We start from the raw sequence: 21,937 nt of genomic DNA, 5'->3' as shown, positions 1-21,937 counted from the left end.
GCAGAACACTGGACTTATAAGGAGCAGGACTTGCTATCTCCCATCATTGGTATTTTCCTTCCGCCTCTGATTTGTATCGTGCAACGATAATCCTAGCGTATTAGTCCACCGCGCCTCGGCTATTGTGGTCGTCCGTTGGTTCTGCAATCCTCGTGCACGCGTAAGTTGTGCGTCTTTGGAGCCATTACCAGCTTTCGGGACAAATCCACTTGTATCTTTGCGGAAGTGCGTAGGCTGCGGCTGTATCGGAGTTACATAACCTGTCTGCCCCGGCATTTGAGCGTAATATGGATATCCATACGGCTGTGTGCGTGGAGTGCTGCATGGGGGAGCAGGAGTAGAGACATTTAACGTAGACTTGGATACCTTCGATGTCGTGCGAGAAAGAATGGGTGAGGGGAGCCTAGCTTTGGGGGTGAACTCGATGCGGAAAAACTTGCTCAAAGAACGCCGTTTGGTCGAGGCCTTTGTGGGGCTTGCTAGCGTCTTGGGAGTAGCTGGTTCATCTGGTATGAAGTGGGTTAGGAGCGCGCAGGTGGGCAGCGTGTTTGACTCACAAAGAGCAGAAGTGGTCCTAGACTTTTGGGAGCTAAAATTGAATGGGTTCACAAACTTTGTCGTAAATGTCTCCTGTGTGGCCAACGGCGGCCTAGGCCTATTCGCAATAGGATCGGTCGCGAGCCGTCCTCGTGCCGCATGAGGTGAAGTACCGGAGCTTTCCGGAGGCATCGGGCGCATCGGAGGGGCTGAAGAGCGACGCGTAGGAGGCGTCGGTTCGCCTATATCCGCTTTGCATGACTCCTTCCGTGCAGCGCATAGGGACTTCTGTACTGTAGCAGATTTGTCGGAGCAAGCTGGCGCCGTAGGTCGACGAGACGGTATAAGCGGTTCGCAAGGACGAACAGGAACACGGTGCACCGTCTCTGAGACCGATGCAGCTCGACGACGACTAATTCCAGGATTCGTGAGTGAGCGACAGGCCTTGAGCAGAGCAGAGTCTGCGGAGTTACGGCGGGCTGAAGGAGTCGATGGGATATCTGTCTTCCGACGGAGCATTGCAGGCAGATGGACGGACGGACGATTACCATGTAGTAGAGCTGTCCATGCAGTAGGATCTGAAGCTGAACGAGTTGGACCGCCCTGTGTCCGCTGTGACTTCGGCTTGAACATGGGTACCGTTTGCAGAGTCGAAGGCAATTTCAAGTTGAAAGAAGACCGGCGACGGGGCAAAATGGATAGACTAGATCTGGATGGTGGAAAGACATAGTCCTTTCGCGTCGTCCCTACTTCAGCTTTGTTCATAGATTGGGCGGAGCCCAGATGAGGCAGATCGGAAAAAAACCGCGAACTTGTTGAGCATAGAGTCGGCGTCGTCGCTGTAGACGCTAGGACAGAGCGGGCATTGAAAACCGAATTGTCAGAAGAAAATAGCTTGGCCGGGGACGGCCAGCGTTTCTTCCCCGCAGGCTTGTGATCGCCATATGTATTCTCCGAGAACGAGACCCGAGGGCTCGTTTGATGTTCAGCTGGAGTCGTTGGTTCGCTCTTGGTTTGAAGAATCTTTATAGAAGGTTCCTTTCGAATATGTGTCCGCAAACGCGGCGAAGAGCCTCGTTCGCGTATGAGCACATGAGAGCGAGGTGTTGCTTTGCCATGCCTTAGACGACGATAGAGGACTTGTATGCCGTATAGCACAATATTCTACGAGATGCCGTATGAGCTTAGACATGTGGTAAATGTGAATAAACGTACTAAGACGAAGAAGACGGGGCATAGCACAAAAGCTGCAGTACAAATCGTACACTTCGTCAAATAGCGTAGAATCGTAACGTCGTATGTCGTGGTGGTCATGGCTTGTCGGAGATCTTGGATGACTTTCCTGCTGAAATGGCCCAGATTTTATAGCGCATCGAGCAGACCTTGACGGATAAGTGGTGGGCACCGATCGCTGTCATCCGCGAGGGCGGATGCGCGGAAAGGCCTGCTCAATCCGTAAATCCGGTCAAATTTGAAACGGGAATGGGGCTGGTGTATACTGGCGCACGGATGAGCGGAAAGCAGGAGAGTCGCCATTTGGCCTTGCGGTGCAGACAATGGGTGGTGCGACTTTGTGAACAACGCCCACCACATTATTTCGGGCCAACCACCTGCCTTACCCGCGGCCGGGTCCGGGCGTCAGCGCTCAGCCACAGCTCTTCTGGATTCCGCATCTTCAAGTTCGCAGTCTCGTCGCAGTCCGAATGTTAGTCTATCGTCGAGATGTACGACTCATTGTCGTCACTCATTTGAACCGAGACTAAGCAAGAAGACAATAAGGAGTGCGCACGCATCTCAGGTCAAGGTATCGCATCTATACGAATCGAGTTGGAGCTGAACATCTGTTGAATGTTTGGATCCTCCGAAGTACGCACTATTCAGTGTCCCGTGCAGGTTCAATGCGTTACCGTCTCAACAATCGAATGTACTGCCTGAGATTGGGTTCACCGCCTACATAGTTATATCTCGTATGTATATAACTATTTGAGTCAAGAAAGCACTTGTCCACCTTTCCGATGTTTGTAAAATACATCCAGTTTCATCGCATAGACGGGTCTCCTGAATCCACACCGTTGACCTTCGATGCCAGGCTTTGCCAGCAACAAGACACAGCGGTTACGGTATCACAAGATTCGACCGAGTACGCTACTACGAATTGAATTGGAGCGAACACGAGACACCACCGCCTTGTGGCTGCGCTGTCTCCGCTTGTCCATCTACTTTCGAGAATCTCTCGCTCCTTTCTCCCGCGACCTCTTTCTTCTTTCACGCTCTTTATGGACCCGCCGTTTTTTGTTGTCGAACCCGCGACATCCGCTGACACTCTACGACCGCCACCATCACCGCTGTCGTCGTCGTCCACGACAACCAACACGCCCGACCTCTCCTCTGACGACCGTGAGCGCAGCTCTACCGAGACTACCATAGTCACCATTTATTCCATGTATGAGGAAGACGCAGGCAGCTGGTCTGTCCCCCCTTCTCTCCAGGCTCATTCTCAATACCGCTCTCCGAAGGACGGAGAGGTCGACGTAACTGTTGTGGGTGTCGACCAGCGAGCATCAACCACCAGGTGGACTTCGAGACCCATTGAAGATAGTGCGTTCTTTGATACGTCTGAATGGCCTCGCACCAGCCTCGTCCAGCAGCCCAAACACTCTGGCGCGTCACATGGGTCTGCGTTGTGCTCATATGCCGACGATCGACCACATTCCAACATCGAGCCGCAGACTTCGCACCTTGAACTCAAAGCTCAAGCGGTACCGCGAAATTCCTCGAATGGCTCGTTGTTGTCTGCCTCTAGAGATAATCGTCCAGCCTCGGCTCATTCAAGTCGACCCTCATCTACTCATACCCGCCTTCCCGTTACAACCTCCGGCTTGCCAAGTTCACCCCGCCCGCCAAACCGCAATACTCTAACCGACAGTAATGAGGATTCAGCTTCTGTTTCATCTCCGCCTATCCCTTCCTCGTCCTACATTGAGCCCGCACCTGCACCCTCACAACACCAGTCTCAACGCATGCTCACACCTCCTTCTTCCCCACCACGCGTCTCATCTGTCACGGGCTCACCGTCGAGCACGCCGTCTATTATGCCACTGCCTAACGAAGACCCGGACGGATTTCACGTGCGGTCGACGTACGCACAACTGGACGTCTGTGGCGTTCGGGGAGACGGATATGAAGAAGGCGTAGAGCGGACACGCGCGCGGATAGGAGGCAGTCGAGCGAGCGAGCTGGCAGCATTGGAGGCACTTGGTGACGCATACGAGAAAACAAGAGAACTAACGTCTCAGGAGCTTGGCATGCTCTCCAGTTTGGATCGGTATGGCCTCCGCTCCGCTCCCGCATTGTTATACTGACTGCAGACTGCAGATATGGATTCTACGTGACACCGTCGCACGATCGAATAGCATTGCTTCCTGTCGGCCCGTTGCTCAAGCCTTTAGTTCGAGTGACAACGGCAGTCACAAATACTTCTGCTAGCGTGTCACTACTTCCAAGCCTTCCTTCTACTGCTACCCCATCGAAGGAGCTAGGACGTGTAGTCAAATGGGGCCGAATGTTGGTACCACGTTCGCGCGATCAAGGACAAAACATCGACGCATGGGGGATCAACCCGTCGAAAGAGCACAAGCTGCGCGAGCGGACCTTCAAGGGTATTCCTGACTGCTGGCGAAGTGCCGCTTGGGACACGCTGATGTGTCGATTCTCAAAGCATGGCAAGATGGAAACTACTCGGCTTGCTCAGGAGTACCGTAACGCTCTTGACCAGGCATCTACATATGATGTGCAGATCGACCTGGATGTACCTCGGACAATTAGTGGCCATGTAATGTTCCGGACGAGATATGGCCAAGGGTGAGTGCCTACAGCTAAATATCCCTGAGCAGGTGCTGAAGAAATCCAAAGGCAACGGTCACTCTTCCATGTACTTCATTGTCTATCGCTGCATTGTGAAACCTGCGGTTACTGTCAAGGCATGGGTCCTATAGCTGCCACCCTCTTGTGTTACTTCGAGCCAGAACGAGCATACGCCTCTCTCGTCCGATTGCATGACGCGTATCAGATGCACACTATTTTTAGTCCCGGCTTCCCCGGTCTGCTTGAGGCAATCTATGTGCAAGAACGGCTTACGGAGCAGATGCTACCTGCCGTATACGCTGCTTTCAAAAAGCACATGGTATCAACGACGGCATATGCCACGAAGTGGTATATCACCCTTTTTGCAAATAGTGTGCCTTTCCAGACTCAGCTGCGTCTTTGGGACGCCTTCCTGCTGGAGGGGCACGATATTTTTGTCGTTGTGGCCGTAGCGATTGTATGGGTGTATAGGGGTGGGTTGCTTAAGCGATGTCATATATGTGGTGATAAGTTAATTGTCTTTTTCCTAGATCACATCACATCGAACGCAGCATCATTCGAGACAGTGCTGTCTCTGCTTTCATCATTCTTCGTGCCGGAGGACGAGAATGCTTTCCTCGCTTGGGTCGAAAAGGTAATTGCAGACAAGAAGCTGCGGTCGAGCATGCAGCACTGGAGAGCGGACTGGCAACGGCTGGTTGCATCGGGCCAGCATAACCAGGCATTGTTGTAGAGCGCGGGCTGTCTTGATTCGTTTTGGGGGTTTTCTGTACTGTATCATTATATCCGTCGTGATTGCCTGGGCCCTGGACCACCGTTATGATTGCATTCTTCACTAGAGATACCAGTTGCATCGCTTCGAATACGCGTATACCGATACTAATCGTGGCAACACGTCGCTCCATAGTCGTAATCTTCCACTTCCTGTCCTTGTGTATCATATACCCATGATATATGTCTGCCCAACAGGACGACTCGAGCTTGATATGCAACGTATGTTTTTATGGGGTCCTGTCACAGTGTGCTTGGGTGCCAGTCTGTCTACGACGCGTTGTACATGTTCTCGAAATTTCTCGAATCAGTCATCATTCCAAGGACGCGACGCGACGGCAAATAACGCGACCTTTCTGATTCTGCCCGCGAGGAGTCATTGCTGCCGCCATGCATGTCATGCAAATGGCGGTAAGTACAAGATGGGCAGGAATGCGAAGTTGAGTCAAGTTCCGGATATGATAAGTGGCAAACGCTCATACCGAGACTAAACTGGGTTTCTTAGAGTCTCCTCTATGTCGGAAGTCCGAGTCGAGTGGCATCTGAGTCGTGGATGATGATGCCACGCGTTGGCGAGTGGCACCCGAGTCATACCGCAGATACAACACATACGTACAAAGAGGTCGACATGCGAGACCGCGTGTTGATTTTCAAGGACCCATGAGTGGCACTGTGGGACCACTGTCGCTGGAGCATGTCTCCGCGTCCGCCAGCCATTCCAAATACGCACCGTGCCTTCTTCCGCAAAAGGCAGGTCTAGTCGAAAACAGCGCCGCGGAGTTGCAAAGTGCTTCCCAATCCGGAGCGTCCTTTGTACTCGGCGGTGTATGCAAATGGAAGCCCTTCTCTGCGCCGGGGTCGCTGGCAACGGATAAAAGCCAGGCGAGAGGCACTGGGTTGCTCCCAGCCCAGCCTCCCCCGGTTGGATCGCCTTGCAGCCCGCCATTCCCCGCTCGACTCGACTCACTGAGTTTGACCGGCCTGATCGCGACCTCTGCGTCCCAAATTCACGACCGTCTCCCGCGCCATTTACGCCCCCCGCACGCCATGTCGTCCTACAACTACTACGCCTCTCCCCCCTCGTCGCCGGCGGCGAGCTTCTTCCCCACCGGACCTTCCGCTCCTCACGCGTTCGCATCGTTCCATCAGTCTCCGCGCGACGGACACGCCATGTATGCCGCACTCGCCCCATCTTCGCGGTCCAACATCCCGCCCAGCGGAAAGTCGTCGCAGACTAACCCGCTGAAGAAGCTCGTGGCGCGAAAGTAACCCATCGATCGAGGGGAGGCGTTCCGGCGCTCCCGGGCATGCGCGCAGGCGCTGCGATGATCCCGAACGGCCGTGGCCTCCCGCGACGGCTGCGCAGAGCGGTCTACCACAAGCACGAGCATCTGACTCGAAACAATAGACAAAGAGAAGGCGGGGAGCACAGGCTTGCCCGCGGTGTCGGCGGAGGTGGAGCACATCCATGGTAGAGGCCAGGACCGTCCCCCACCCGCCCGTTCACACCCATACCCACTTCTCTATTCTCCATCCCCATTCTTCGTCATCGGGTTCATGCGTTTCATATGCTCCTCCAGTTTTTGACATCTCGGCTCCTTCTCATCATTGTAGCGATATTCCATTTATTGTGTTGTTATAACCGTGACCTCGATACCGGTGCTATCTCCTTACGTTATGTACTGTACGTCTACGTTCTCCAATGGACACTGGATATAATTATTCATTTCGCCAGGGGTGTGAATGTGGCGCGTGCATCCGCGTTCTCGTAACCATTCACTGATGACGAGAGCAACCTCCCCATGATGTTACTTGAGGGACACTTGCTACAAAGAATATGTCACTACAAGTGGCACGACAACACTACAAGCGTACAAATACCCATCCGTCTTTTGGTTTCATTGGATTCCTCATCGGAGCGAACCTGAATGTCGAGGGCCTGGACGGTAAGATGGCGGCGCGTGCCTTCAATAGCTTTCGGAGTTCAGCCCAGTACGGAACCGGTCCATTAAACCAGTCCTTTAAACGTTCATATAGGACGTGCCAGCCATCCCTAGCACCATCGACACACATAGCGTTCAACGCGTCAGCGCTCGTGTAACCGAGATCCCGGAAAGGGCGGCATAGTAACATGAGCTCGGGATATGCGAGGAACTCCTTGATCGCGGCAACAGGGCCTTCGAAATACACGGGTAGGACCGGTTTCCTGAATGTGATCTTGGGTAAAGCTGCATCCCTGACGGATAGCGGCACGATTGGTGAGGAGGGAGGTGTGATCGGCGGCTGATCCTGTGTATGAATGACCGGGAGCGCCGATTTGGGCGGCATTGGAACTGGCAGAGTTTGTCCGGCGGCAGAGTAGTCATCCTCCACATCCTCCATGTCGTCGTCGCTGTCGGGGTACATAAGGGAAGGTATAGGTGAAGGTACATTGTCGGCTTCGCGGGTAGGAGAAGATGCATCGGGGAGGAGCGATGGACGCCATACATTGGACGTCGCCCCCAAACCGGGGTCTGAATCTAGTCTCGGTGTTGATGGAAGCGAGTTTGATACGCCTAGGATGAAAAGACAGGATTTTCAGATAGATGGACGAGGAATCCAGAACCGCTACTCACACAACCGCTCTACTTGAGCTTCTTCATCCGCGTCGTTCGAGTCATGGTCGTCATGCGGGCTCTCAGCTTGATCTCCGCCCTCAATGTCCCCACTCTTGTCTATAGTCACGGTAGGCCGCTCTTCGAATACCTCTTGATGATTCACGCCCCCTACACCTCGTTGGAACTCGACCTTTTCGTCACTATCGGGTAAGTAGATATTTGATGAGTAACATTGTCGGGTATATAGACCAGTCAAGCACCTTACAACATAGTCAATCTTGATGCGCATTCCTTCTTGGCGTGTTCCTGAACCAAGTTGTTAAAAAGAGAAACATGGAAGGAGATACGCGACAGACCTTTAGAGAAGCTGGACTCTCGTGGCCTTTCCCGCATGCTGGGCAATTGAACATCTGTGTGAGAGGGTCTTTAAAGACCTCATGGCGAAAGCCAGTGTCGCCCAGAGTCACAGCGCATCGCGACACACACCAGCGACTTTGTTCAATGGAGGATTTCCTTGGCATTTTCAGGAGGAGAACTATAAACTGAGAGAGATGCTGGGACCAGGTCTTATAACTGCAACTCGGCGACTGTGCCACTCGTCCATACGGTCAACAGGCTGCACAAACGGTACGGAGCCATGGAGCGGGTCACACTCACTTGTCGAGTCCTTTCTCCTTTCGCGGAAATGTCTTCATTTGGGCAATTCTACTTCTAGAGTAGGCCGTGCCCTTTGCTCGTTGCGCTTGCGGACACGGCGAGTGAGATCGAGATAGGTTTGCCGTTCGAATCATATTGTTATCCTGCCTCATTCAGGAAAGTCAATGTCCAGATCGGGTTAGCATGCAGCTAGTCTTTTGCAGGAGAGTTTTCCTAAAGGTGATATTCCTCCCAGAGTAGTTATTCTTTCCATCGTAAGTGGCTGTTTACTCATTTTTGGGAGTTAACTTAATACATGAGCCTTCCTGATCAGCTCCTTTGATCAAGAAAGATCACGCTTTTAAAGCTAGGTTGTCCTATGAGCTCTCCAAAGACGGTTCACTAGCGGTGTGCCTGTGGAAATCATACCTATGACCGCACTGTTGTCTTCTTTCGTATGTCTCTCCAATCCAAGCAGGATTACGTTTTCAAAGCTAGGTCGTTCTCTCGCTGGTAGCTCCCACTAGCGGCATATGGATATGAGCCTTGATGCAGTCGTCCGTCATCTCTTCTTATAGATGTTTCTCCAATGCAGCAACAATTACGCTTTAAGAACTAGACTGTTCTTTCAGCCCCTACTGGATGCATGCTCACGTGGAGCAGGATACGTGAACGAGAGAGCGGAAGGCGAATAGTATCCCGTTTTCGATGCATACAGTTTGAACGCAAGACTCGGAGAGTGAGATGATTGCTGAGTAGAAGCCACGTCATGGTTACGACAGAAGATACAGCGAAGAGATGGACGGTCGTTTTCCACATCAAGCATTTCGCACAGCTTCAGCATATTCTTCCCAGGCCTCATCAGCAATATGTCTCACCTGGCGCACGCGTTCTTCGCTCGTGCGCCAAACACCCCACTCTCCTTCGCCACCTATGCCCATGCCCATACCTTCTCTCCGAAATTCCATGGTGCCAGGGATCCAAGAGCCGCCGCTAAGATGAATGGCACGTAGTCCGTGCGGGAGGAGCGCGTCGAGGAGCGGGCGAACGGTGGACGAGTTTATCCCAGAACCAGGGAGGATGCCGAGCGAGTGGCCGCCCTTGACCGGGGTATCTGGGGCCGATGCCTCGAGGAGTGCGCGGAGAGTGGGCAGCGAAGAGGGCGCCGTTGGGCGATGCCCGCTATGTCCAAGTGAGCTGTGAGCGTGTGGCGGTGACTGTTTCAAGATTTGTATATACCTGGTCAGGATGCGCGTGACATGTTCGATGCTCCGCACATCGTTCAGAGCTGGGAAAAGCTTGGCGGTCAGAACGAGGGTGCGCGCGCAACGATCGCCCGTTACCTTCCATGGGGTCTCTTGTCATGTCAAACGCTCTGTGGAAACAGACTGGATCCTGTCATGTCAGTTCTGCGCGGCGAGACGACGAACAGGTGATGCACCTTGCAGCGGAGCGGCTTCCGATGCGAGACTAGAAGCAGGCACAGATGTGCGTCGTGAGGTTGGCAAAGAAGTAGACCAGGAATATTCACGTTGCGCTGCGGCCAATGTCTACTCTTCCGTCCTTTGTCAAAACGCCCATCACAATGCCGTGCGCCCCAGCATGTTTGAACGCGCGGATGTCCTCTCTCATGATGGCGAACTCATCTGGGGTGTAGCAAAAGTCCCCAGTGCGTGGGCGAATCATGACCTGTACGATGGGGCATCAGCACACATTCTGCTTAGCTTGAGCAGACAATCACGATGGGAACGATAGCGCGGATCCATCTGCCAGGGAAAGGCACTGTTCCGGATCCAGCAACGGCTAGCTAAAGTGGCCATCACACCCTTTTAGAGCTTAAAAATGCAGCTTACCATGATAGTCACATCCGTCACTGCACTGCGGACAGCTTGGAACAAGCCGATGCTGGGGGTAGTTCCCCCGCCGAGCGCAAGATTGCCACAAAGTTCGAGTCGATTTGCTCCTCCCTTCGCAGCACTACAATGAGGGATTTCAAACGATCATCGGTCAAATAGTCTGATTTCATGACGTACGCAACGGCTGATTCCACAGAATCCACGCAAACCTCAACTGTGATCCCGGGCCTGGAATGAAGTCTGAGACCTGACTGATTACAAGCTCATAGAGGGAATCAATTACGCAGAGGAGAGCATTATACACGATTGTAACTTGTCTACAAGATCGTCCTAAGTGTCGCCCGAAACAAAAGAAGTTGATCAGTGCAAAATCATAAGCGCCGAGATCACCTTCCACTTGGCCACTACAGTCTATGTACTACCGGGAGCTCTGAAAATATCTACCACAGAGATTATGGTCCGGTTCTAGTGGATGAACCGAGAGATATTATGCTATTAGACACCAGGTTTGTCTGGAAATTTCACTACGGTTCACTCTGCCTCCTAGCAGCAGCCAGTCATCGCGGCCATTCGTAGCGTGACAATCTCATTACACTCAATAGTCGACAATTCAGCATGTTCTAGTAACCCTTTAACGTTTAAATCCGCCCCAAGTTTGCAAGACAACTTTCAAGGCGCGCACGCCGCAGACGACGGTGATTTAATAAACTGGCGATAGCGACTGGTAGTGAAGGCGGCGACCCGACCGGCTCTTTAGCGAAACGCCAGCATGCCTTGCAGCGGATGGCGCTGTTTCAGTTGTTCTGACCCCTTCAATGGCTCGGATAGGCGAACCCATGGTCCGACGACCGCCGAGTTGCTGTCGTCGTATGTGATATCCCTGTATGCCAGTGTCAGATGCATATTTCACTGAAATTTCATACATCAGAACATATCGCCCCGAGGTGGCCTTAGGAATCACTTTCATGTTTCGCCACTCGCATTACTTCGACGCAGCTAGTCCGACTGTCTATCACACTCCTTGGCGCAGCATCACGCTTGTCTTGGTCAGAATTCCGCCTAGTCGAGTATGGGATGCGTTAGGCTGCCTCATAATGTGCATCAAGATATTCTTCGGAGACTAGCATTATTGCGAAGCTCCCGCGAAGCGAGCGCATGGTCATGTGTACGTACTCGATGGCTACTGATTGCAATTTACATGTTAAACATTGACGGCCAAACGTACTTACTCATCGACAGACCGAACGGTCCACCTGTCCGACCCTCACAGGGATTATGCATAGTCTTGCGCAGGTAGTGCTTTTGCAGGTGCTACAGACCGTGCGAGACACCAGGCGCACGCCGGACCTATTGTACCAGACGAACTTCAGTTGGTGTCGTATCAAATTCTCGAAAATACAGCATTTTCCGCCGTATCACGCTCGCTCCTTTGTTTTGCGGCCGCGGGCCGTTGATGACGTTCACCAGCCTTCGAATGTGCGTACGTTCTGATTTCGGGATTTGTGGGTGGACACGTGCGACACCTGTCTTCACGCCGGACGTGCAGCAACTTGCCTGTTCCGTGCGCCGTGTTCTGATGGGGAGCCGCCCCCGTAGCAGGCTGCGCGCTTTACTTGGCAGCCATTTCTCGCGGCAGCCCGTTATCGTCGACGAGCGACCAACTCCCGTAGAGTGGATGCTCACTTGGAGACTTGCTCACCTCTCGCTCTTCCGCAAGAGATAATGCGCTCATCCAGTCTCTATCGGCACCACCATATTCGCCTTACAGTCTCGATCAGCCCCACCATATTTGCCTCTCAATTTCGAGCACGACGCCACCATTTGTGCTCAGGGTCCGTATCATCGCCCTGACCCATCTTGAAACACGGTTGCGACGCTGCGTGCTACCCAGGGCTTCCTTAGGGCTTCTCGGCACATCCTCCTTTTCTAATTTCGATGCCGAGCGTGGACGTCCACTCCTGCTTAAATACCTTTCTGCAGCCTCAACCCCACAACGATGGCCATGACGCCCTCAACCCCCCCGCCCCAGCCTCGCTCTGAGATCTGGTGGTCCAATGGCATTTTCTTTGTCCTTCTCCACGTCGCCGCCGCCATAGGCGTCTATTACTATCCCATCTATTCCGTCCCTCGGGCAACCTTAGTTCTGTCTCTCGTCCTCACCCAAGCCGCTATGATGGCGTCAGTCCATTCCTCCTTTTACCTAATTTACCCGGCCTCACTGAACCGTCTTCAGTATCACGGTTGGGTATCACCGCCTGTATTCCCACAGGGCGTTCCGTGCCGCATATAGTGTCAGAGTCCTGCTTGCTTTACTTGGTGCAAGCGCCATGCAAGGCTCGATCAAGGTGAGCCACTCCCGCCTCATTGGGTATGGTCTCTCTCAAGCCAACTTTTTGGACAGTGGTGGTGAGTTTTCTGCCCGAACTTACACTCGTCCGCTTAGTCACATCGACGTCGATCAGGAGTGTCCGACATCGATTGCATCATGTACGGCTCTACCGGTAGTTGTCATATTTATGAACCTGACTGTTTACTTCAGCGTTTTACGGATGATCCAATACATGACCCGTATGGCGCACATCTTCTCAGATCAACTACATTGCTGACGGCAGGCCGTCAGATATGCTGCATCGCGGGGCTTTCTGTGGTCCCACATGGGCTGGATCTTCTTCAAATCGCGCTACGAGCGCATGGAACTGATAGACAAGGACGACTTAGATCGTGATCCAGGTGAGGACTGCTGGGACAATGCGACAGTATCCAGCCCTCTCAACGTTTATTCGCAGTTGTTCAGTTCCAGCATCAATACTTTAGTGGGCGGCTTTTACTGTCCAGCACAGATCTCGTGACTCATTCCACCACAATCATGCAGTTCCACTTGCGGTTGTTCTCGGCTTAGTCGCTCCCCCCTTCATCGGGTTGCTATGGGGAGACTTTCACGGGTGTTTTGTGTGGGCTGCTCTGGTCGCGCGTTTACTGAGTGAGTAGGGTGTTGCGTGTTAGACCCAGAATCTCATGGTCTGCGCTCGTTAGTTTGGCATTCTACGTTCTTCGTCAATTCGTAGGTCCATTTATTCATGGTCTTAGTAGTTCTGACCATATTCGCATATTCTCCAGGTTGGCTCACTGGGACGGACTACAGCCTTACACGGATGAAAATACGTCCAAGTCTAATCTCGTGGGTCTCAATTTCCTCATAGCACCGAGGAGGACCCCATTTAACGTTCAACACAGTTTGTTGCCCTTCTGACGTGCGGAGAAGGCAATCATAATTTTGTAAGCTCTATTCTTTCCGACGGTTGCGGTTCGACTGTCTTACGGTCTTTTACCTCAGCACGTACGCTATATGTGTTCTGGTCGCTGCCCGTAATTTGACCGTTTCGTATAGCATGCCTTTCCGCATGACTACCGTTCGGGACCTGATCCGTTCGATTGGGACCCATCCAAGTGGGCTATCCTCCTTCTTCGCTTAACAGGCCTGGCTTCGGGGCTCAAGCAAGCTCGTCCCAGCGATATTAGCGAGGCACAGGATTACATGCTTCACAAGGTGTCAGCCGAGGAATATGTTGACAGCTCAAAGGGCGAGAAATCAACCGATGATTGGGAGGGGGACAGATGGACGTTTGCGGAAGTGAAATCCCATGTCGAAGCCGCACGGTTATCTGGGCGGTGCATACTCATCATAGACGGATATGTGATTGATGCTACATCGTATCTGGGAGAACATGTGAGTGCTGTAGTGTCATATCGTGACTACACATTTGCTGACACTACATGTCGTCTGGACTCTATTAGCCTGGAGGCAGTAGCCTTCTTCGAGCATATTCTACTAATACGATCACAGATCTTGGCGAGGTAGAGAAACGGGCCGCTTGGGCGTTCAACGGTGGTATGAACAACCACTCACGAGCAGCGAAGAAGCGATTGCAGGAACTGCGAGTTGCTCAGATCGCACCAACGCTATAGAATTTCCATGTACTTGGCTGTCGGATGGCAATCCCTTCAGCTTGTTGGGCGATGTGCTATCAGATAAAGTGATTGTAGTAGGGCATGTACACAATGCTGCCGAACGGTCCCACACTAGAATGTGACAATGTCGGATCTGAATGTAAACGTATGTCATGCTGTCTGATGATATCAATGGGCAAAAAATACAATCAAAACCCAGTAATTGCACCGAAGTTCATGATCAAGCTAGCCAAGATTTCATTCTGTAAGTAGCGAGTCATCGACAAGCCATTGCTCTAAAACTTTGCATCGTGCATCATGAACACGCCGCACTAAGTGAGCTGCTTATCAATCAGGGCAATGATATTTCTCTCATGCATGGTCACTCGGTAGTTGCCTCTGATTGCTTGTCGAATGTCTGAAAGCATGATAACGTCTTTCATGCCCAGACGCTCGCCCTCCTCCATTGTTAGAGCTTCGTCCCGTTTGCAGAGTGCTAGATATGCCGGTCCTAGCCATGCCTCAACGACGTACTTCCGGGCGAGCAGAATGCGGTCGACAGGTGAGGCGAGCTGCGCGAGACGGGCTATAGCGAGGTCTCGATGGCCGGCAAAGTCCCATCTAGTGGCCAATGCGAGGACGGATGTCCATTCGTCTACCGTGGAGAGGTCACCGTCAATGACGTTCCTGTGAGGTGACGATCCGCCCTCTCAGGGATGTAAAGTGCAGGAGTCAGAGTGTGCGTCTTACTGCGGATAGAAAAGAGATAGCAGTCGCTCAAAGTCCTGGCTGGTAACACCCGACAAATGGATGGGATTTTCGTCGGTGCATCCCTCTTCTGTCCCATCTATTGGCGGCAGCGAGAACATAGTGGCAAACACTTTCGAGTGTCGTTTGAGAAAATGACGATGGACTCTAAAAAGAGTATTCTCGACCTCCATATTGAAAAATCAATATTAGAATGTCAAATATCCCCGAACCAGAAAGTGTGGCGTACCATGAAGACAGCAGTGTCATCGTTTAAATAAAGTACATCGTGACGTGTGGCCCCTGCCACAGTAGTTTCCTCCGCACCACGTTCAGGACTAAGATACGAGGTGGCCAAAATGTGCCACAAAATGTGCAAGGAGAATGCTCAGACACCAGATAGACGGTGCCCGATTGCGCTTACCTGTGAGACTGCATCTCCATGATAAATCAGGACGAGCTGTACCAACCGTGAAGCTGATGGGGTTCAACTGAAGTGAAGTTTAACGATTCGTGCGATACTACTCTGAAGATACCCGATCTACCTGAGAGCGTCGCGGCTCTAGTATGTACCTCATGATACTAAATAGACGCTACTCTAAGCGCGCCTAAACCGAGCGGCGCGCCTACCGCGTCTCCCACGTGATATTACCATTTATGGGGTGACCGCCCGCCGGGACTGACCAAGAGGGCCACCAGGTATCGGGGACTGCTTTTCAGCTCGCGCCTTTCAGGTTGAACATTCCTCCCCGCGCTGTGTGTAGTAAACAGTCGCACTATGTCAAAGAGAGAAGCCAGCCAAATCGCAGTAGCAGGTATTGACATCGATGCCCCGCGCGCCAAACGACGGAGGGAGGCTCCCAGTGCTGAAGCCGGCGCGCCAACGAAAGAACAGGGAGGCGCGACCAGTGTCAAGCTAACGATCAAGAAGGAGGGCGATGCGCTAGAGACTGTGACAGAAGACCCCGAGGTAGTAAAGGAAAAAGGCCTCAAGGTGTGGCAGATGGTGAAGGACGCGGTGAACAAAGAGTGCGTGACTATTCCAGCTCTTGACCAGCCTCAGCTGAGTTTAACTCCGATGTTGGATACTGTCCGACGTTTGTGCCGTTATTTCTCTTCATCACTTCATCTCATGCTGTGTATTATCGGGGATGCAGAGGCCGAAGTCTGTCCAATGACTTCTTGCGTCTTCCCTCAAAGCGACAGTACCCAGATTACTATCAGCAAATCAAACGTCCAGTATCTCTCGAGGAGATAAAGACCCAACTGGACACATCCGCATATACATCACTGGAGGATCTCAAGCAAGATTTCGAGACTTGTTTTCGGAACGCGAAACGGTACAACATAAAGGAAAGTCAGATTTGGAAGGATGCCAAACATCTGCATGTAAGTCAGGGCTGATATTCTCTCGTCGGCCGCTACTGCCGTACCCGCATTTCCGTGCACGACGTTCTATCACAATTGCTCACGTTAGGCTTGGTTAGAAACTTGTACTCAAAGAGTATAGTAAGATTACTGGCACACCCGAGGATGCCCTTGCCGATGCAGGAGACGACGTCGAGGAGCATGCTGGGGCTCCCGCGGGAGGTTCTGATGACGAAGGGGGCAAGAAAAAGAAGGCACCAAATATGATACGCCTATTGAAAGCGCGCCTGCAAAAGTTAATTGAGAAGACAGATGACTCGTAAGTTTTCTGGGGTCCCCCCCCTACCAGATCTCGTAATTGATAGCTGGGATACAATTTTTTTGAAGCGGGCGTATGTTGTCGACGGAATTCATGGACTTGCCTAACCGTAAGCAATGGGCCATCTACTACAAGACGATCAAGCGGCCGCAGTGCCTGGAAAATATATTCGTGAGCTGGAAGCTTCACCCAATCTGAATTCTACCTAACGCTACTCTATCAGAAACGTCTCAAACGCAAGGAATATCACACAGCGTCTGATTTCGCAAATGATGTTGAGCTTGTATTTTCAAATGCTCTGGAGTTCAACCAGGATCACACGGGAATATGGGAGGATGCTTTGGTTCTGAGGGTAGGTTGATGACACTTCCGCAATGATGCATCGCAGTATTCACGTACTCCACTCATTCATTCACAGGACTATTTTCGCCAAATAATGTCTGATCTCCCAGCACCATACACTCTGCCTGCTTATTCCTCCCCTGCTGCGAAGATTAGATTCAAGATGCCTACCACGGCCGCCCAATCGTCTGCACAACAACCTTCAGCAGCTCTGGCAACATCTCCTCCCGCCAACGGATCTCCCTCGTCTGGTACGGTTCGAATACCTGCCCAACACGCCCCTGCACCGAACGGGGCTACGGCTCTGGAGGCTAGCAAATCCCCTGTTCTTGCCCCAATCCCGTCTAAGGTCGTCCCTGCTTCTGCAAATGTTCTTAGTCAGCCAACGCAACCTGTTGTGTCAAGCACTGCCCCACCTACCCCCGTTCCAGTAACTTTACAATTGAAACCGATAGCTCCGACGGCCAATGCCCAGCCTGCCAGTTTCATACAGCCTGCTTACACTACTGCGTACACGCACTACTCGAATACAGTATACAACCATTCTCCTGCACAGCCTATGGTGGCAGGACCTTCGTCTGCCATCGCTCCTCTTGCTGTATCCCAATCGCACACTCCGACGGCTCCGTCTACGGCTACATCGTTGCAACCTACATCGACTCCTGACGTGTCGAGCCATCGACAGTTGAGGTGTGCCATTTTGGTGACGAAGCCTCTTGGACGGCGATTGGAGCTCGACCAAAGTGACGGCGTGAAAACTTGGGCGGTTCGGCTGCAGGGTGAAAGCGGGGTGCGCATCTTTGGCGTTTCCGTGCAGGAGGAACACGACGACCAGGAAGACGTGGAAAGTAGCAGCGATGAGAAGGGACACGAGCAGGAGGAACAGGAGGAAGAACAGCAACCGAAGGCGAAACAGAAACGAGGTCGACCGCGCAAGAAGCAGAAGGCCGCCGATACCTTGAAGCCGACAGAGGGTGCGAAGGGAAAGAACAAGAGCAGAATCTCTACGAAAGCAGCGTCTCCCCAAGAGGAAGTCCAGCTCAAGCTGAACGGTGTATTCGTCAAGGGCATCGACGAAGCGCAAGAGTGGGACCTCGAGCTACCCGTCGGTTCAAACATCATCGAACTTGCTGAGAAGGGCGGTGTGCCTTGGAGAGTTTACCTCGATAGACTGAGTTTTTGACATATGATACCCGGGCGAGGCAACATCTTACATACCATATTCCCATAATCCCTCGTATAATAGACATTTTTATATCCAGATGATTGTAACACTGTAGTCCGTACGCACTAGACTTATTGTATATAGTAACGGTCCACAATCCAACGTCCGATGTCAAAGTCTAAGGAGTGACTGATCGCTATTCTATCTTCCGTGCCAACGGCACAGAATCATCTATATCTTCTGGCTCACTGTCACTCTCAGGCTGGGGCACATAGGGCTGATACCTGCCAGGTTCATGCGTGCGACCTTCGACGAACTTCTGCAGTATTGCGTCCCTATCGATGGCCTTGACCTCATAACCCTCAGAACCTCGCCTGACACGAGCTACTCCCTCGGCGATTCGATGAGCGAACGCAGAATTGTCTTCGTACTCTTCGTAACCCGAAGACTCGGACGAAACTGAATACGCGTCTTCGTCCTGTGTCTCATTATAATCCGGATGGTATGGAGGAAGAGAGGAGTAGGGCCCTTGTAGGACTTTCCGGCGCCTCTGGGATGTTGAGCGCTGGCGAGCATTAGAGGGCTCGAGATTAGGATTTAACGAGCCGTTCTGATACGTCCAAGGACTATCTGGAAGCCGAAACTTGTAGTTTGGATCGGGTTCGGGTAGGGTATAGGCCTTGGCGGGGTCCTCTGGTGGCCACATCTCAGCGTCAGGGTCTAACAACAAAAAATCACGTTATAAGTATCATGGCATGTCACGACCATCGAGAAAACGAGAAATAGTGTTGCATCGCAAGGACCAACTCTGAGAAATTCAAGATGAGTGCTTACATCGTAATGGTTGTATAATGTTCTGCACACCTGTGGGCCGCATTTTACGGCTCAGGCAACTGCCCTGAGCCGTCCACATAGCCCCTCGCGTACCCAACCCAACGAGCTTGTGAGTTTATTTCAATCCACTCACCCTCTCCCTCGGCGAGCTGGTATTTCAAGCCTGTACCCGGGGGAACTGTGGGCCAGCACCACAATAAGGGACGGTTCCCTAACACAGAGTTGATATTGCGTTTGAGACCAAGATTCTACATTCACATGTTAGTATGATAGGAGCACTCAGTACGGTCGCATGAACATACATAGGGAAACTTAATCTTGATCCGCAAGATTGTTAACGTACTGACGGAGATTCAAGAAAAATCGACGTGCCTCGTGAATCTTGCCATGTCGAACAAGGGTAGCAACCTTGTCCTTCTCCCAACCTTCTATTGTTGTGGTATTCCCGGCCATTATGTAGAAGTGGTATAGGCTGTGGCTTTTATGTCAATGATCATGGTGCTACAATCCATGAAATGGAACTGACCTGAAGCAACCGACCGCCAACAACACAGGAATGCATGTTGCGAGATTCAAGATCACAAAAATCAGCTCCAGGCCGGATATTATATCCTGGGCATTGCGTTTAAAAAGATATGAGGAGCGGCTACGTTGATAAAACATACCCAATACTGGGTTGCAGTATAGACTCGTCTACAAACCATGGCCAAATGGTACGAACACGCAACATCAACGTAGAAAAGGAACCGGACAAAATGGCCGTAGTTGAAGTGACCAACACAATTGTCGACCCATGGACAGTGGTGGTCTGCAATACCATGATACTAGTGTTCACGATCTACAACATAGTATGACTTACCCATACGAAGGACACAGCTGCAGCGGTCGTTCAGTAACTGAAGGATAATCTGTCCTGGCACGCATAACTGACCGTTTGCATTGCTTGCAGTGATGCGCTCGTGGTGGTTTGTACGCCTCGCATGTTCTACAATATCTGGGCTGACGGGTGATTTTCTTCACTTCAAACCCGTCCAAACCGTGGACATCCGGTTGCTGAAGTAAAATGGTTAGTTGTAATCATAGATATCAAGCAAAATAGCGGACCCATCCGAATGGCACCCTACCCGGGTCTGTTATGACACATAGACGGTAGTTCCACAAAAGCATCCCGACCAGTACACTATTGTTTGTGTAACAAACGTGTCAATTGGCGGGAAAGTGAATGCATTATAAGAGACATACTTGAAGGGAAGGAGAAGAGTGATTAAGTCAACAGAGAGTTCGCGGCCATACCATGGCCATATTACGAATATCTGCGGTGAATATGCAATGAAAAGTATGAGGCTTAGAGTAAAGCCAACAAACAGTCGACCAGTCAAGCGACCCATACACGCGAGTAGCGAGCGACAGCAAGAAAGCGAGAAATGATACAGCCGGATTCCAAGTGGTAAGAAGAGGCGCGCCGTTGCTCAAGATACGACTGCGCAGATAGTATCGCGCTCAAGCACAGGTTCAGAGTCCGAATGTTAAAATATCTCTGCTTTATTCGCTAAACTATGCGAGAAATACATATGGAATATCAGAAACATGACAGTTCAATCACCATGTGCTACGACATTGATCCAGAGCAGTACTGGTGCAACAGCATACGACAAGTCCAAGCAGACACAGGCGGGGAGAGACAATCCTCGCCAATTAATGAAGCGCCAAGAATTCCCTTTTTAAAGCTGCATACTAGCTCGTGCAGACGCCCAGTCAAGGTGTCTCACCGCCGTCACGTCCCGAAAGCCTACAATTTCCGCTGAGACAATCCAAGTCATGCTGCCTCGGTCGTTGTCGACCGTCCACTCGTTACGAGCAATTTCTGCGCGGCTTAAGGTCCGGCACCTTGCTCCACATCGACCCAACTCATCAATTGCAGGGGATGTAGTCCTCACTCAGGACGCAAGTCTTGTTGATGCAGTTGCAACCCAGAAACGGTCGATACCGATGGCCGACATATATGCAGATATTGTCATTCGTGAGTCCTCTCACCTCTCATTAGGCACGGAAAAATTATATAGCGGCGATATACAGCTATTCATAAGCCGCGAGGTCCGGCCAGGTCGAACCAACGGACAGAGGGCCCAAACCTGAGTTGGCTGGCGCACGATGAGTTCGACCCCGGAAATGGTCTGGCCGGCCGTCTAGCGCGTCGCTCCCAAGCCAGTGACGGTGAACCTAAGACACATTCACCACCGTCGCGCAAGAACGGACGTCCGATGGTATCTGCGAATGGAAACAGTCATGTAACTGCGGTGGAAGAGAGTCGTGCCAATAGGGAGGGGAGTTCGAGAGGGGGGACACAGGTCAGCGACAGGCGGTCAATGCGTCAAGCGGATGGCGCCGAACGCGGACAGAGGCAACGACAAAACCGCGACCAAAGACAGGTATCCCAGAAACGTCAACTCCGGGACCGACGAAGCCAGACACAAGGTCAAAAGAAATCTCCGTCGTCTACTGACGTCGACCCTCAAAAAAACATGACTGAAGAGTCCTCCGTGTCTCCAGCACCTTTGCCCATGCACATTCACACTACCGATCTAAGCAAACTATTTGGTCCTACTGACACCCTTACCTCGTCCAGTTTGACGCCAGCTCCCTCATATAGACCCACATCAGTCTCAGCACATTCTCGCCGTATACAGTCCATTCTAGACGGATCTGGTGGCGACTATTCACGCTATCTCCCAGCAGACCTAGGGACTACGTTCCCGGAGAGTCTTGGCGCCCTTGGTTATGCTAGACTGACGTTGGCACGCAGGAGGGAATTAGGATTGAGAAGCCGGGGAATTGGACTTGGGATCGTTCAGCGAATGGTGATCCAGAAGGTGGTGAATGTGGACATGAAGGTTGCTTCTACACTATCCGCGTAGGATATCCCTAAGATACATACTCAATACATACGGAATAG

At 51.9% G+C, this 21,937-nt stretch overlaps 10 protein-coding genes across 10 annotated transcripts; 5 read left to right on the top strand and 5 right to left on the bottom strand.

Moving 5' to 3' along the window:
* Positions 1-33: 33 nt before the first annotated feature.
* FIBRA_00133 (uncharacterized protein) lies at positions 34-1,851 on the bottom strand (the record flags this gene model as incomplete). The annotated part of the gene is made up of 3 exons (XM_012322032.1): positions 34-506; positions 558-1,701; positions 1,753-1,851. 3 exons carry the CDS (start codon positions 1,849-1,851, stop codon positions 34-36), a joined length of 1,716 nt encoding a protein of 571 aa, XP_012177422.1.
* A 962-nt stretch (positions 1,852-2,813) lies between these two features.
* FIBRA_00132 (uncharacterized protein) lies at positions 2,814-5,134 on the top strand (the record flags this gene model as incomplete). Its single annotated transcript, XM_012322031.1, has 4 exons — positions 2,814-3,862; positions 3,913-4,398; positions 4,450-4,874; positions 4,932-5,134. 4 exons carry the CDS (start codon positions 2,814-2,816, stop codon positions 5,132-5,134), a joined length of 2,163 nt encoding a protein of 720 aa, XP_012177421.1.
* A 698-nt stretch (positions 5,135-5,832) lies between these two features.
* On the top strand, positions 5,833-6,441 carry FIBRA_00131 (uncharacterized protein; the record flags this gene model as incomplete). The annotated part of the gene is made up of 1 exon (XM_012322030.1): positions 5,833-6,441. The coding sequence occupies one exon, from the start codon at positions 5,833-5,835 to the stop codon at positions 6,439-6,441; it is 609 nt and encodes a 202-aa protein (XP_012177420.1).
* Positions 6,442-7,035: 594 nt separating this feature from the next.
* On the bottom strand, positions 7,036-8,162 carry FIBRA_00130 (uncharacterized protein; the record flags this gene model as incomplete). Its single annotated transcript, XM_012322029.1, has 4 exons — positions 7,036-7,727; positions 7,788-7,969; positions 8,030-8,075; positions 8,126-8,162. 4 exons carry the CDS (start codon positions 8,160-8,162, stop codon positions 7,036-7,038), a joined length of 957 nt encoding a protein of 318 aa, XP_012177419.1.
* Positions 8,163-9,223: 1,061 nt separating this feature from the next.
* On the bottom strand, positions 9,224-10,558 carry FIBRA_00129 (uncharacterized protein; the record flags this gene model as incomplete). The annotated part of the gene is made up of 9 exons (XM_012322028.1): positions 9,224-9,587; positions 9,645-9,693; positions 9,749-9,793; positions 9,847-9,875; positions 9,937-10,094; positions 10,147-10,212; positions 10,259-10,382; positions 10,439-10,489; positions 10,545-10,558. 9 exons carry the CDS (start codon positions 10,556-10,558, stop codon positions 9,224-9,226), a joined length of 900 nt encoding a protein of 299 aa, XP_012177418.1.
* Positions 10,559-12,257: 1,699 nt separating this feature from the next.
* FIBRA_00128 (uncharacterized protein) lies at positions 12,258-14,227 on the top strand (the record flags this gene model as incomplete). The annotated part of the gene is made up of 12 exons (XM_012322027.1): positions 12,258-12,439; positions 12,495-12,667; positions 12,705-12,748; positions 12,801-12,829; positions 12,882-12,991; positions 13,048-13,074; positions 13,134-13,241; positions 13,295-13,322; positions 13,379-13,494; positions 13,543-13,598; positions 13,650-13,988; positions 14,057-14,227. 12 exons carry the CDS (start codon positions 12,258-12,260, stop codon positions 14,225-14,227), a joined length of 1,383 nt encoding a protein of 460 aa, XP_012177417.1.
* A 314-nt stretch (positions 14,228-14,541) lies between these two features.
* Positions 14,542-15,078, bottom strand: FIBRA_00127 (uncharacterized protein; the record flags this gene model as incomplete). Its single annotated transcript, XM_012322026.1, has 2 exons — positions 14,542-14,896; positions 14,960-15,078. 2 exons carry the CDS (start codon positions 15,076-15,078, stop codon positions 14,542-14,544), a joined length of 474 nt encoding a protein of 157 aa, XP_012177416.1.
* A 656-nt stretch (positions 15,079-15,734) lies between these two features.
* Positions 15,735-18,168, top strand: FIBRA_00126 (uncharacterized protein; the record flags this gene model as incomplete). Its single annotated transcript, XM_012322025.1, has 6 exons — positions 15,735-15,985; positions 16,114-16,345; positions 16,444-16,643; positions 16,712-16,814; positions 16,867-16,995; positions 17,062-18,168. The coding sequence occupies 6 exons, from the start codon at positions 15,735-15,737 to the stop codon at positions 18,166-18,168; spliced, it is 2,022 nt and encodes a 673-aa protein (XP_012177415.1).
* Positions 18,169-18,346: 178 nt separating this feature from the next.
* Positions 18,347-19,288, bottom strand: FIBRA_00125 (uncharacterized protein; the record flags this gene model as incomplete). The annotated part of the gene is made up of 3 exons (XM_012322024.1): positions 18,347-18,870; positions 19,118-19,232; positions 19,283-19,288. 3 exons carry the CDS (start codon positions 19,286-19,288, stop codon positions 18,347-18,349), a joined length of 645 nt encoding a protein of 214 aa, XP_012177414.1.
* A 1,514-nt stretch (positions 19,289-20,802) lies between these two features.
* On the top strand, positions 20,803-21,899 carry FIBRA_00124 (uncharacterized protein; the record flags this gene model as incomplete). Its single annotated transcript, XM_012322023.1, has 2 exons — positions 20,803-21,004; positions 21,061-21,899. 2 exons carry the CDS (start codon positions 20,803-20,805, stop codon positions 21,897-21,899), a joined length of 1,041 nt encoding a protein of 346 aa, XP_012177413.1.
* Positions 21,900-21,937: the final 38 nt, after the last annotated feature.

The sequence above is a fragment of the Fibroporia radiculosa genome (genome assembly GCF_000313525.1).
Source record: "Fibroporia radiculosa TFFH 294 genomic supercontigs, scaffold31, whole genome shotgun sequence".
NCBI lineage: Eukaryota > Fungi > Basidiomycota > Agaricomycetes > Polyporales > Fibroporiaceae > Fibroporia > Fibroporia radiculosa.
This window is presented reverse-complemented; position numbering and strand designations above follow the sequence as displayed.